The 14,068-nt window shown below is 69.2% G+C and overlaps 1 protein-coding gene across 1 annotated transcript; it reads right to left on the bottom strand.

Moving 5' to 3' along the window:
* Positions 1–522: 522 nt before the first annotated feature.
* Positions 523–13,094, bottom strand: LOC125350095 (glutenin, high molecular weight subunit PW212-like). Its single transcript, XM_048344328.1, has 12 exons — positions 12,979–13,094; positions 12,655–12,868; positions 10,584–10,634; positions 9,950–10,215; positions 8,861–8,965; positions 6,635–7,463; positions 5,716–6,309; positions 2,838–3,057; positions 2,287–2,344; positions 1,297–1,555; positions 776–969; positions 523–622 (listed from the first exon to the last, which is right to left on the bottom strand). Exons 1-12 carry the CDS (start codon positions 13,092–13,094, stop codon positions 523–525), a joined length of 3,006 nt encoding a protein of 1,001 aa, XP_048200285.1.
* Positions 13,095–14,068: the final 974 nt, after the last annotated feature.

Here is a 14,068-nt window from a genome sequence, read left to right on the forward strand (position 1 = left end):
ACGGCGGGGCGCCCCAGAGGCGAAGCAGAGCACACCCACCAGCAGCGCCAGTGGGTCACGCTGCGATCCACGCCACTCCCGAGCGGAGACCCCAGGACTCGGGTTTGAGACCAGCCTGGGCAGACACGTCTGAGGGACTCTCATCTGGAATTAGCCAGCCAAATGCTGGGAGCCGCGGGGCAGCTCGAGCGGTAGAGCCCCAGCCTGGAGCAGGAAAAGCCAAGGGAGCGCTGCAAGACATGAGTTCAAGCCCCAGTCCTGGCACAAGACAAACAGGAAGCAAATCGGGGGCCTGGAGTTGTCTGGGGGGTGGGGGAAGCGTGCCATTTGGGACGCGGCTGACACGCGGGTTCTTGGTTATCGCTGAAGGCAAGTTTGGACAAGAAGGAGAGGCTGGGTGCTGGGTGACGGGTCCCCAGCGCTTGCCTCCCCCTCCTCCCTGCTCGCCACCCCGACGGCCCCAACCGAAGTCCGCATCTCCTTAGACATCCACCTCACCCAACATGGGCGGAGGAGAGCTCCTCAGGCAGCCACCTCTGGAAGCACAGACACCCAGGGGCTGGGGCCCGTGGCCACAGCCAGCCAGGGCTCGAGTCGAAGCCCCAGCCCTGACTTCCGGCGTCTGAACATGGGGGAACAGAAACACGAGAGGAAAACCCCTGGCCGCCCAGCGTTCTGAGGAGGAAGCAATGGCTCCGACAAGCGGCGGAGCCTCCGAGTCAGGCAGACGGGAGAAGCGCTCCGAAATGCGCTTCCCTGCCTCATTCAGAGCAACCGCATGGGCTCCACGGGGGCGTCGGGTTTGGGGCGTCGAGCGCGGCGTTCGGGGTGAGCAGGGACCGTGTGCGGCGGGCGGGGAGAGGGCAGAGGCCGCCTTCGCCGGCCGGCGCTCGGCATCCGTCGCCCGCTGTCCTCGCTCGTCCCGCGGCTCAGTGTAGGAAACCCACGGCTCACAGGAGCAGACGGGAGCTGCACGGGGCGGGGGGGGGGGAGCAGGCCGGGGTCCCCCCCTCCAGACGGCAGGGACCAGCACCGTGTCTGTCCATCCTCCCATCCCACCCGGTCACCCCTCCCATTCGCTCCCCCCGACACTGGCCGCACCTGCTCCAAGCACCCTCCCCCCATCGCTTCAAACCAGCAGCAGATTCTATCAAAGACCCCAGAGAGGAGCCGGTGAACCCCGGGAAGAGCTCGCCGCTCCCTCCCCTCCAGAGCCTCTCATTGCACGCAGGGAAACCGAGTCCCTGCCCTCGGCCCACGAGAAGGACATGTGGCCAGGATCACAGAAGGACTAACCACGGGCCTCTTCCCCGTGTTCTGCTGTTGAATCCGCTTCTCCAGCTGCCCGCACAGGGCCAGGGGCTCGGGGCCGAGCCACGCGTCTTCATCCGACGTGTACCGGTTCCCATCGCATTCTAAACCCGACCGTAGTTGTAGAAATAAAGACCGAGAGGCAACGCCTCCTATCCTCCTCGTGTGCAGGATACTCGGGGCATCCACGGAGCTGCGAGGAAGCCCGACGAGGCGGATCCGCAGCTTCCCCTCCCGGCAAGGCCTGGGATGGGCCCCGCACCGTCCAGGTCAGGTGAGCGGCGCCGGGTGGGCGGCGCCGGCTCTGGTCCCGGCTCCCCCCAGGCCCCCTGCACCGGGTGGGCGGCGCCCGCTCTGGTCCCGGCTCCCCCCCCCCAGACCCCCTGCACCGGGTGGGCGGCGCCGGCTCTGGTCCCGGCTCCCCCAGGCCCCCTGCACCGGGTGGGCGGCGCCGGCTCTGGTCCCGGCTCCCCCCCAGGCCCCCTGCACCGGGTGGGCGGCACCCGCTCTGGTCCCGGCTCCCCCCCCCCAGGCCCCCTGCACCGGGTGGGCGGCACCGGCTCTGGTCCCGGCTCCCCCCAGGCCCACTGCCTGCTTTGTGCTGGGCTGTGCTCTCTGGAGCCACTGGGTCACAAGGAGTTGCCCCCCGGGAACAATGAAGGTGCGGGAGGACCCCAAGATATGTATGCCTCTCCCTAATCACATTAGAAGACGTGGTCTACCAGCGTCCGCATACACAGGCAACGTTGCAGTGGGTGCTGAGGAGCGGGAGCTGCCGCAGCCCCGTCCAGGTAGGCAGGCAGCTCCGTCCAGGTGGGCAGGCTGCCCCGTCAGGGTGGGCAGGGTGGGCAGGCAGCCCCGTCAGGGTGGGCAGGCAGCCCCGTCCGGGTGGGCAGGCAGCCCCCGCCCTGGCTTCCTCCTGACCAAGGGTTCTGGGGCCCCACACCCACCCCCTGCAAGAGCACGAGCCCCTACTTCCGGCCCTCTCCAACCGGGATCTTCTCCTTAGAGCAGTCCTCCGCGTGGAACAGGCCTGCCCGGGGTGAGGTCCCAGAGTCAGAAACAAGTGTCTGAGGATGAAGGACGGTCCGCTATGTCGGGAGGAACTTCAGCCTCCAGCCCAAAGGAGGCCTTCGAACAGGCGGGTCTGGCAAATAACTGAGTGAGATTATTTTCACAGGCTGTCCTCCAGAAGGGTGGGCTGCCACGGATGGGCTGGCTTCCAGAAGGAGCTGCCAGTGATTGGCTGGCGTCCAGAAGGGACTGTCAGTGATTGGCTGGCTTTCAGGAGTGAAGGGCAGTCACGGATTGGCTGGCTTCCAGAAGCATTTGTACTGGTGGGAAGCTGTCCATCAAGTGGGATGAACTGAAGCAAGGACCTGGAGGCCCATGTTTTGCTGTGGTCAAAGGACCATGACTGGCTGGCTCACGGGACAAGGCACCTGCTCTCTGCTCTCACCCGGGTGTCCAGCAACAACCTTCCCGCGGCTCCCCCGCCGGCGGCTACACCGGCGAGCCACCCAAACCCTCTTGGTTCCCGTTGACCGGGCCTCCATTTCCCTCTTGGTTCCCGTTGACCGGGCCTCCATTTCCCTCCTGGTTCCCGTTGACCGGGCCTCCGTTTCCCTCTTGGTTCCCGTTGACCGGGCCTCCGTTTCCCTCTTGGTTCCCGTTGACCGGGCCTCCGTTTCCCTCTTGGTTCCCGTTGACCAGCGGCCCACGGGCCCCGCGAGAGGAAGGACTCGGCTGCAAACAAAGACGGCCGCGTGCCCCGGCACCCTGGCGCCTGTGCGGAGGGAGGATTAAGGCTGGTCACGTTTTGTGCCTGACACGGAGTGACATCTTTTGAATCCCCACATATTGCTGTTTTCACTCAGCCACATGTGACGCTTCAGAGTGCCAAACGCGTTTGAAAAATAGACCTGGCTCCGAGCGAGCGCTGCACCCCCTCTCCTCAGCCCGCGCCCTGCGCCTGCCCGCCTGCCCGGCTCCCCTTTGCGTCAGGTGCACACCGAGGCCTCCGTCCCAGCCAGGGCTCCTTGCCACCCAGCCCGGAGTGTGCGGGGTCACCCCCTACCCTCTCGGGGTCCCTCCGTCCTCCGTGAGACAAGGTCACCATTGCACACACTTTCCCAGCGCGGAAATGAGGACTCCACGCCAAGAATCAGAGAGCACTGGGAGCTAGAGCGACTGCCTAGCAAGCTCAAGGCCCTGAGTTCAAATCCCGGTACTACAAGGAAAGAGTGCACGTAATCAGAGCACGTGGGGCAGGAAGTCCTTCCATTGTCCCACTCAGCACACGTCCATCTGGCCCCTACAGCCTCTCCTGAGTCACCCTCCCCTCCACGCTCCAAGGCTTGCTCCATCAAGTGTGCCCTCTCTACCCTCACACCGCCACCTCCTCTCTGTTAGCCTTCTCTGCTCCTCTCCCCTCCCTTCTCCGCCCTCTCTCCTTCCTCCCTCCCTCCCCCCCCATCTCATGTTCTCTGATCCTGTATAATCCATTCTCTCCCATCTTTAAAACTAAGAAGAGAGCTGGGTGCCAATGGCTCACGCCTATAATCCTAGCTACCCAGGGGGCTGAGAACTGAGGACCATGGTTCAAAGCCAGCCCAGGCAGGAAACTTCATGACATTCTTATCTCCAACTAACTACCTGGGGCTGTGGCTCGGGTGGTAGAGCACTAGCCTTAAGCACAAAAGCTCAGGGATGGCACCCAAGCCCTGGGTTCAAGCACCGGGAGGGCTAGTTAAAAAAAACACACACACAACAACCAAAAGCTAAGGCAAAATACAGAGGTGGTAAAGAAGTAGGAGTGTCCCAGAGCTCAGGGAGAAGGCGGAAGGCACCGTGGGGTGGCCAGGGGGCGTCCGCCCTAGGCCCTGCACACTAGTGGACGTGGCCAGGGGGCGTCCGCCCCAGGCCCTGCACACTCGTGGACGTGGCCAGGGGGCGTCCGCCCCAGGCCCTGCACACTTGTGGACGTGGCCAGGGGGCGTCCGCCCCAGGCCCTGCACACTCGTGGACGTGGCCAGTTTCAAGGGTAATTTGTAACACTGCAATCGTGAGCTAGTGCCACAAAGGGTGAAGCAACGTGTCACCGGCCCTGGTGGCACCCCCTAGTGGTCAGCGAGGAGGGAGGATCAGCAAGTTCGCGGCCAGCTTTGGCGACGCCTTTGCCAGCCACCGGTGGCTCACGCCTGTCATCGTAGCTACTCGGGAGGCTGAAATCTGAGGCTCGCGGTTCAAAGCCAGCCCGGGCAGGAAAGTCTGTGAGACTCTGACCTCCGTTTAATCACAGAAAAATCCAGAAGTGGCGCTGTGGCTCAAGTGGCAGAGTGGTAGCTTTGAGCAAAAGGAGTTCAGGGGGGACCAGTGCTCAGGCCCAGAGTTCAAGCCCCAGGACTGGCATAAAATACTTAAAAACAACACCACAAAGATGCGTCCGCCTGACCCTGGACGGCGGAAGCCGCGCCTGCACCGGGGCTCCTGGGCTTTGCAAGCAATGCCTTTCTCCCAAGGAAAGAGCCACGAACTGCTCTGAGGAGCCTCCTGGAAATGCGTGGCCACCAGGAAGACAAACGGGAACAGCTGCCAGTGAGTGAGGGGCCAGTGAGGGCGCTCGGCTCTTCAGCTCAGGCATCCGTTACCCTCTTCAAACGTACTCTGTGTGTGTGCGCGTGCACGCGTGTGTGCCCGTGTGCACATGCACACGCGCGTGCCCGTTCTGGGCTTTGAAGACGTAGACATTGCCCTCGAACTCTCTTGGTTCAAGGCTAGCGCTCTACCGCTTGAGCCACGGCTCTGTGTCCAGCCCCCCTCCCGCCTGTCCCCTGCGTACGCCATCCAGGATCTCCCATAGAACTGGGCTGGGTGTGCCCCTCCCCCCATCCCCCCCCCCCCCCCGTCAGGAGCCGCGGTCAGCGTGGCGCGAGGCCCATCACCAGAGCCACGGCAGAGAGAGGCATCTCGATACGTCGGCAAGGACCAGAGATGGCTGAACACAGGAGCCACAGAGAGGCGCTGGGGACACCCAGGTCCCCGCGGCCCTCCCTCCCCCCGGCCTCCTGCCCTCCCCCGTCCTGAGGTCCCCTGTTCTCTTAGGCATCTGGGCTGCCGGGGAGCCATGCCGGGTCCCCTCGCCAGGCCGGGGCAGAGGCTGCGGGGCCGGGGCGGGGGGGGGGGGGGGGGGGCGTGTCCCCACTGTGACCGGCGGGTCTGTGTGCGGGGGTGGGGACGGCGGGGACAGGAAACTCGGGCTCCTCTTTGAAAGATCTTAGGGTGAAAGCACACAATCTTTTAATTAAATTGTGCAGACTTTTAACTTGAGTCTTCCCATCTGCTCCCTTAATTATGCCTAACCCTAACCCTCGCTCGGAGCCATCTGTGTTCTTATCTCATTACATCGGGGCTGTTTGTGCGTTTGTCCAACGCCTGCAGGGAACGGCGAGCCCCCCCCCCCGGGCTGGGGCGTCCCGAATCTCTAGAACCCAGCAGATGCCGTCGAGCGACGGGGTCTCGGGAAGGACTGTCTGGACAAATGCCTGGACAGACGGACAGAGGTGTGAATGGGTGTGCGGACAAGTGACGGGCAGAAGAGTGGGGGCCCCGGCGCGGCTCCCTGGTGGAGCCGTCTTTGGGCACGTCATCGTTGGGCTGTGAGTGCCAAAGAAAGGCCGAGGAGGGAGCACGGCGCAGGAGAGAGCCTCGGGCGGGAACCGCGGCGCGGGGCCCCGAGGGCCCGGCGGCCTCCGAGTCCTCCTCCTCCTCCTCCTCCCGGGAAGAACCGCCACCGCGGGTGCCGCGGGTGAGAGGGGGCCACGCGGACGCGCCCGCCCCCAGCGGCTCGGCCAGGGGCCCCGGCTGCCCACCCCCGGGCCGCCCCCGCGGCTGGGCAAGCCCCTCGGCCCGCTCCTGCCCCCTCTCGCCGCACGCGCGCGTGGAAGCGCAGAGTGGTGCTGCTCCGGGGTCCCGCCGCGAGTCTGACCGCCGGGGAACCTGCAGAGGGGCTGCTCCACCGCCCGGGAGCCAGCCCGGCCCACCCCAGCCCTCCCCACCCGGAGCACACCCCTTCCCCGGTGCCGGCCCGCACCCCTCGGCGGCTGGGTGACGCTTAGACGTGGGGGGATCCACTTCCCCGGGGAGCCCCAGGACACAGCCACGCAGAAAAGCCAGGTCCTCTCCCCAGGCCCCTCAAGCTACACACCCAGACGCGGGGGGGGGGGGCCCGCGTCCCTGCACCCGTGCGATCACGGGCTCCGCGGCCACGTGCGCACACGCACACACGCGTGGGCAAGAGCTGCGCCTAGGGAACGCACGCCACGGAGAAGACGCCGCGGTTCCCACCCAGGCGGGAGGACGGACGGGGTCTGCGGGCCGCGGGCTCAGCCGGTAACGCCTGCTCCTGCCCGCGGGTCAGCTCACTGGAGACCCCGGGACTCGAACCTTCAGCCGGTAACGCCTGCTCCTGCCCCCAGATCAGCTCGCTGGAGACCCCGGGACTCGAACCCTCAACCGGTAACGCCTGCTCCTGCCCGGGGGTCAGCTCACTGGAGACCCCGGGACTCGCACCCTCAGCCGGTAACCCCTGCCCCTGCCCGTGGGTCAGCTCACTGGAGACCCCGGGACTCGAACCCTCAGCCGGTAACGCCTGCTCCTGCCCGCGGGTCAGCTCACTGGAGACCCCGGGACTCGAACCTTCAGCCGGTAACGCCTGCCCCTGCCCATGGGTCAGCTCGCTGGAGACCCCGGGACTCGAACCCTCAGCCGGTAACGCCTGCTCCTGCCCGCGGGTCAGCTCACCGGAGACCCCGGGACTCGAACCCTCAGCCGGTAACGCCTGCTCCTGCCCGCGGGTCAGCTCGCTGGAGACCCCGGGACTCGCGCCCTCAGCCGGTAACGCCTGCTCCTGCCCGCGGGTCAGCTCGCCGGAGACCCCGGGACTTGAACCCTCAGCCGGTAACGCCTGCTCCTGCCCGCGGGTCAGCTCACCGGAGACCCCGGGACTCGAACCCTCAGCCGGTAACGCCTGCTCCTGCCCGCAGGTCAGCTCGCTGGAGACCCCGGGACTCGCGCCCACCCCTGAGGGGCAGGGCCGTCTCGCTGTGGCAGGGAGATTGCCCAGCCGCGCGTGGAAACTCAATACTGTTGGGCTGCAAGGTGAACAGTCCAGGGGAGACCCAGGCACCCCCCTCCCTCCCTCCCTGTCCCTCCCCCTGCCTCCCTGCGCATGCCCCCCCCCCCCCAACCTGGCTTTCTGCGATCGGAGGCTTGGCCCCGCTGCCTCTGGAATCCCGTTCCAACGTCCTCACGTTCTTGTGTTTTTCACGTGAGATCAGGAAGCCAGCACGATGCTGAGCATTCTACGAGCGCTCTTCCTTCCGGCTTTGGGGGTGTCTCTTTCTCGTTTAAAAAGAATCCGTTGCCCTGTTTGTTTGTTTACGACCAGCCAGCGTACACCGGGCCGTGGCCACGGGGCGGCTGGGGAGCCGGGGAGCGGGCCGAGACCCGTTCCAGCGCACAGATCCTCCCGAGGCTCGGCATGGCGGGGTGGGGGGGGGGGCTGCACGCGGGGCCCCGCCGTCCGGGCAGCCCCTGGAAAGCCCCGTGGACGGCCCACGGCCTCCGCGCTGTCACGGCGCGTGGGCGCAGGGCCGTCCGCGCTCCGCCCACCCCGCCCCCGGGGGCCCGGCCGCTCCCGGCTCCCGAGTCCCACTCCCGTCACGATTCCGGCTCTGCTTACCCGCCGGCGCCCGGCGCCGTGGCTCCGCCGCGCAGGGCAGGGCCCCGCTCGCGCGGCAGCTGTCCGTCCATCGGAAGGTCCAACGCGGCCGAAGACGGACGCCCGGCCCCCGGTTCAGCCCGCCGCCCCGCAGACCTGCGGCCGGCCAGCCGACGCCCTGTAAGAAGGCAGCTCCCGGGCCCTGGCCGGCGCGGGCCGACGCTGCCGAGCTGGCTTTGACCTCCAGCCACCCATCCCAAGTCCCAGCACCTAGCCACGTGGCTCCAGCCAGAGCTCGAGGCCCGCCCGGTCCCCTCCGATCCGCGGACCACCGGGGTTGCCAGGGGAACCAATGCGCCGCGAGCGCCGCGCCCACTCTCCGCGGTGACCACGTGCGCGGCGTGCACACCGAGCGTGTTACAGCCGGGGGGTGAAGTTCACGGAGGCTCTGCCGGGGCGCACTCCCCCGAGACAGAGGCACCCCAGAGAGCCCGCGGTAGACGGGGCTGAGCAGACGCTCTCCTCCGCGATCACACAGACGGGAGAGCCCGTTGTTACGCTCTGGTCAGAGGTGCTTCCGACTCTGCAGGGAACCACCCTGGGGGAGCAGGAGGAGAAAGAGGGGCGGCCTCGGGCCGGCAGACCCACGCGCAGGACAGCCGCCGCCACCCCGGGCAGCGCCGAGGCGCAGTGCCACGGGAAGCCCCGCCCACGCGGGCCCCACCCAGGCCGACGTGCCGTGCGAGGGTGCTGGGTGCGACCCTTCCCGCGTCACCCCCCAGGGGTCGTCAGAACCCCCCGTGGCAGAACTGGCTTCCGAGCCAGCACCGTTCATCAAAGCCCGCTGCCTCCCGCCTGTGCTCCCGGTGACTCGGGAGAGCACAGCGGGGAGACGCGGCGTCCGAGGGCAGCCCCAGCAGGGTGGGAGACAGCCTGCCTCAAAACGACAGAGAGAAAAATCACGAAACGGGAAAGGGAGCGTCAAGATTTGTGTCTCTTTGTCTTTTGTGCTGGCCCCGGGGCTTGAACCGAGGGCCGGACTTCCCTGCCCAGGCTGGCTTTGAACTGCGACCCTCAGATTGCTGTTCTAAGAAGCGGGACGCGTGCGAGCCACGGGACCGAAACCGCCCCTCCTCCACTCGCAGAGGCGTCGTCGCTCCGGTCCACCGTCCTCCTCAGCAAAGCCGGTCGCGGGCCTCCTCTGTCCTGACACTCTTTCTTCCCACAAAGGTGTTTCCGGTCCCAGACCCGGGGGCGAGACAGCGGTGGCTCTGAGCTGGTCCCGCAGGACCAGTGTGCAGGAGATGATGGGGACCCCATCCGGCTGCCCGACAGATCCGCTCCAGGGGGTGGCTTCCCGGGGGAGGGGCGCAGGGCCCCCCCAGAGCCAGCCCCGAAGGCGGGGCCCCGGCGGGAGGCAGGGGCGCGGGTACCCACGACAGCACGCGCAGGGCCAGGGGGTCACCCGGGCGGGACTCGTGGGCAGGACACACACACGGGCAGGATGCAGAGGCAGGACACACAGACAGGCAGGACAGGCGGGCAGGACACACAGACGGGATACAGCCTGAAACGTTGTCTCCCCAGACAGCTGCGTGAGCTGCCGCGGACTCAAGGGGATGGGGGGCTTTCGCGGAGTCTCCAGGCAGAACGGGGGCTTCTGGGGCTCTCTGGGGGGGGGGATGCCTGGGGTCACCGAAGGGAACACAGACAGGAGTGGGGTTGGAAGATAGGGGGCTGATCTGGGCTGACCCCACAGCTGGGCTTCGTTGAGGCGCGAGGACGCAGGGAGAGGAGGGCGAGGAGGGAGAGGGAGAGGAGGGCGCAGGGACAGCAGGGCCCGGGGCAGAAGCCGCGGGCCCACGGGAGGAAGAACGAAGGGTTCGAGGACTGAGGAGGAGGGAGACCGGGGCTCACACGGACGGTTTCTCCCGCTTCGGAAGGCCGGCGTCCACGCCACCGGGAAGCGCCTGGCGTGCCAGGCGGCAGCCAGGACCCCAGGAGCCCCCGGTGGTGGCCGAAGGCCCGGGCAGCCCGTGCCACGCACCCCCACTCCAGCCCACAGCGCCCGTGGGGGCTGCGTCGCCCCGGGGAGGAGAAGGGCCCGTCGCCCACGCACACAGCCGGCCCCGGGGGAGCCCGTCCCGAGCGGCTCGCCGGCGGGGAGGGGGGACACGGTGGGGCTGTGGGGGTGCGGCCGGCGGCAAAGCTCGGGGCCACCCGGAACCTCAGCCCTGCGCCCTGCGCACGGGAAATGGCGACCGGTGGTTTAGCGCCCAGGGGCGATGGCCGCCCGGCTGGTCGCCTGTGACGGAATGAAGGCCGGGGGCCCCCGTGCCGGGCAGGACAGGGCGGGGCGTCGCCCCCAGCTCGGGGCTCGGGGCACCCCGGGAGCCTCACGGGGACAGAAGTGGCCGTCCTCCTCCGGTGGCAAAAACCGGTGGGAAAGAGGACCTTGCCCAGAGGAAAGATCTGGAACCATCTAGGAAGAGCGAGGCGGAGCCGGTCACCCACCGAGGGCCAGCGGAGGCCAGGGGCCGGCCCGGCTCACCAGGAGAGAGGCCGCGGGGACCTTCAGCCGGGCCCGGCCCGACTCAACCACCTGCGGGCACGAGGCAGAGGCGAGGCCGGGGGCGGGGGAGGGACGGAGTTGCCCCTGCCCCTCAGCCCCCGCCCCGCCCGGCGGCCTGGACCCCAGCGCTGCGGCCTGGCCTGTCTCCTGCCTCGCCCCCCCCCCCGCCCCCCGTGAAGCCTTTGTGTCCCCGCCGTGGCCGCTGGCCCCGGGTCTCCCCCTCCAGCTGCGCCCGGCTCTGCGGCTCCGCCCCGGGGGCCTCCCTGCGCCAGGGCTCCCAGTCCTGCCTCAGCCCGCCAGGGGTCCTGCGTGCCCAGCTCCCGGGGAGGCTGCGTACCCGCCAGGCATCCGTGGGTCCCCTGGACCCTCCCAGGGCCGAGACGAGAGGCCGGGGACGCCGCCCCGCCCCGCCCCGCCCCCGGTGGGCTCTCCGAGCAGAGCTGCACCCCCCTGCAGCTGTGCCGACCCCCTGGCGTCGGCGCCCCCCCCAGCCCCCCCCCGTTCCCTCTGTCCCCTGAGCCCCCGCATCCGGGCCCTGCTGTCCCCCGAGGGCAGGGCACCTGGGGGGCCTGTTCTAGATGTAGAGGTGGACTCGCTGCTCGGAGCAGTGTCACCCAGAAAAGGAATCCTTCCCTCCCTGGGGCCTCAAATGACGGGGGTGAGGGCTCCGCAGGGCCACAGCCCAGAATCAGAGGAGGAAACCCACTGGCGGGTCCCCTCCCCGCCCACCTCCTGTCCCCAGCCCCCGGGGGCCTGTCCCCCCACCCACCTCGCTGTCCCCCGGGGGCCTGTCCCCTCCCCGCCCACCTCGCTGTCCCCGGCCCCCGGGGGCCTGTCCCCCCACCCACCTCGCTGTCCCCCGGGGGCCTGTCCCCTGTCCCACCTCGCTGTCCCCGGCCCTCAGGGGCCTGTCCCCTCCCCGCCCACCACGCTGTCCCCGGCCCCCGGGGGCCTGTCCCCCCACCCACCTCGCTGTCCCCCGGGGGCCTGCCCCGCCCCGCCCATGTTGCTGTCCCCTGCCTCCCCCCCTCCCCGCCCACCTCGCTGTCCCCAGCCCCCGAGGGCCTGTCCCCTCCCGGCCCATGTTGCTGCCCCCTGCCTCCCCCCTCCCCGCCCACCTCGCTGTCCCCGGCCCCCGGGGGCCTGTCCCCGGGAGCCAGCTCCACATCCTGGGATTTCAGGGATCCTGCTGCGCCTGGTTTCCGACACTCCCCCCCCCCCCGGGGTTACAGGTGTCTCCTGACACCCCCACTTCCTCCGGGACAGACGCCTGTTCTACCCTCCGCCGGGCACAGAGAAGTCCTCGTGACAGTCACCAGCCTTCGAATCCCCAAGGACGGAAAGGAGCGTGGAGAAGGCGCCCCCCCCCCCAGGCTGTGAGTGAACCCCCAGCTCCCCGCAGGCTCCCTTCCCGCTCACCCCCGCGCGTCCCCCGCTCGCCCTCCCCCCCCAGGCTGTGAGTGAACCCCCAGCTCCCCGCAGGCTCCCGTCCCGCTCACCCCCGCGCGTCCCCCCCCCCCCCGCACACACACACCCCCCCCCCCCCCCCCCCCGCTGCTTTCGCCGTCACGTGCGTCCCGGATAATTACAGGCTGCCCGGGAATCGCAAGGCCCAAACACAATGGGCGCACGGCCTCCCGCGCCCCGGGAGGATGAGAGTCATCGGGGCTGATCCCACGGCCCCGGCTGGGCGACCGCGGGCCGCGCGCTGCCGTCACCGTGTAATTAAGCGGTCACCAGTCACCACGTAAACGCGGCGGCCTCCACAGCCCCGCACGCTGGCCCCCGCCTCCAGGGGCCGAGCGGAAGGCAGGGTGGCACGCTCAGAGCGCACCTTCGGGAAGGGGGAGCCCCCCCCCCCCAGCCCGCACGCCGCGGGGGGGGGGCGCAGGAGCTCGAAGGAAGCAGCCCGGAGCGCCTCCTGCCCCCCCACTCTGCGGGAGGGGGCCCACCCGCGGAGGCACCTTCAAAGCTGCCCAGCCCCGGGCTGCGTCCTAAGGGCTTGGTGATGGTTTGGAGGCCCCCGTTGTCAACCCCGAGCTTGCCCAACCGCCCAACCAAGAAGTGCTGTGGTTCCCAGGGTGGAGCGGTCCCGAGAGGGAGGCCCAAGTCCTCTGCCCGCGCCGTCCGCGGTTCCGGTCTTCAGAACCGCCAAGGGGGGCTCTGTCCCGTGCCGGCCCCCCGCGCGGGCCCGCCCGGCCGAGTCCTCGCCCCGGGGTCGGTCCTGGGCTGGGGCACCAGGCGGCGGCGTGGCGGAAGCACGACTAGAAGGACTCACCAGCACGCGAGAGCCCAGCCGGAACACAGAAGCTCAGGGGGCTCAAGGGTTCTGGCACCTGCCTGCCTGGCTGGCGTGAGGCCTCGAGTTCAAAACCCCAGGGCCTCCATGACAGCGCCCGCGTGCCGCCTCGGGAAGCTCCCCGCTCTGCCGTGCTCCTCGGCTCCGACGCTGTGCTCCTCGGCTCTGACACAGTGCTCCTCGGCTCCCATGCCGTGCTCCTCGGCTCCCCATGCCGTGCTCCTCGGCACCCACGCCGTGCTCCTCGGCTCCGACGCCGTGCTCCTCGGCTCCCACGCAGTGCTCCTCGGCTCCCACGCCGTGCTCCTCGGCTCCGACGCCGTGCTCCTCGGCTCCCACGCCGTGCTCCTCGGCTCCGACACCGTGCTCCTCGGCTCCGACACCGTGCTCCTCGGCTCCGACGCAGTGCTCCTCGGCTCCCACGCCGTGCTCCCACGGCTCCCACGCCGTGCTCCCCGGCTCCGACGCCGTGCTCCCCGGCTCCGACGCCGTGCTCCTCGGCTCCCACGCCGTGCTCCTCGGCTCCGACGCCGTGCTCCTCGGCTCCGACGCCGTGCTCCTCGGCTCCGACGCCGTGCTCCTCGGCTCCCACGCCGTGCTCCTCGGCTCCCACGCCGTGCTCCTCGGCTCCGACGCCGTGCTCCTCGGCTCCGACGCCGTGCTCCTCGGCTCCGACGCCGTGCTCCTCGGCTCCCACGCCGTGCTCCTCGGCTCCCACGCCGTGCTCCTCGGCTCCGACGCCGTGCTCCTCGGCTCCCACGCCGTGCTCCTCGGCTCCGACGCCGTGCTCCTCCGGCTCCGACGCCGTGCTCCTCGGCTCCCAGCCAGAGCCCCCGTCCCGTGCATATCGGCCGTGCAGAGCCCGGCGCCCGGCGGCCAGTTCACCGCCGTGTCTCACCCTGCTGAGCCCGGAGCGCCGCTCGCAGAGCGCCCATCCCCGCCCCACGCGGGTCCCGTGGGCTCCGAGCCCCGTGTGGCAGCCCCGTGGCTGCCCACTTCCACGTGCGAGGGCCCCCTCTTCACAAGCACACACACACACCGGCCTGCGCACGTCATATACACACGTGCCGTGTGCAAACACACGCGTGTCAGGCCCGTTCCCTCTGGGCGCACGCGCACTACGGACACCGCACGCACACCCACGACACGCCTGCAGACGCCATGC

The sequence above is a fragment of the Perognathus longimembris genome, chromosome 4, assembly GCF_023159225.1.
Source record: "Perognathus longimembris pacificus isolate PPM17 chromosome 4, ASM2315922v1, whole genome shotgun sequence".
Classification (NCBI taxonomy): domain Eukaryota; kingdom Metazoa; phylum Chordata; class Mammalia; order Rodentia; family Heteromyidae; genus Perognathus; species Perognathus longimembris.

Excerpts from the sequence above, each read along its gene's own strand:
- LOC125350095 (XM_048344328.1), bottom strand. The coding sequence starts at position 13,094 with ATGGGAGCCGAGGAGCACTGTGTCAGAGCCGAGGAGCACAGCGTCGGA. Across the intron at positions 10,216-10,583 it reads TCCCCGCGGCCTCTCTCCTG|CCCCACCGTGTCCCCCCTCC; the intron begins GTGAGCCGGGCC and ends GCACCCCCACAG. Across the intron at positions 8,966-9,949 it reads AAGCGGGAGAAACCGTCCGT|GCTGTCTCCCACCCTGCTGG; the intron begins GTGAGCCCCGGT and ends GTTTTGAGGCAG.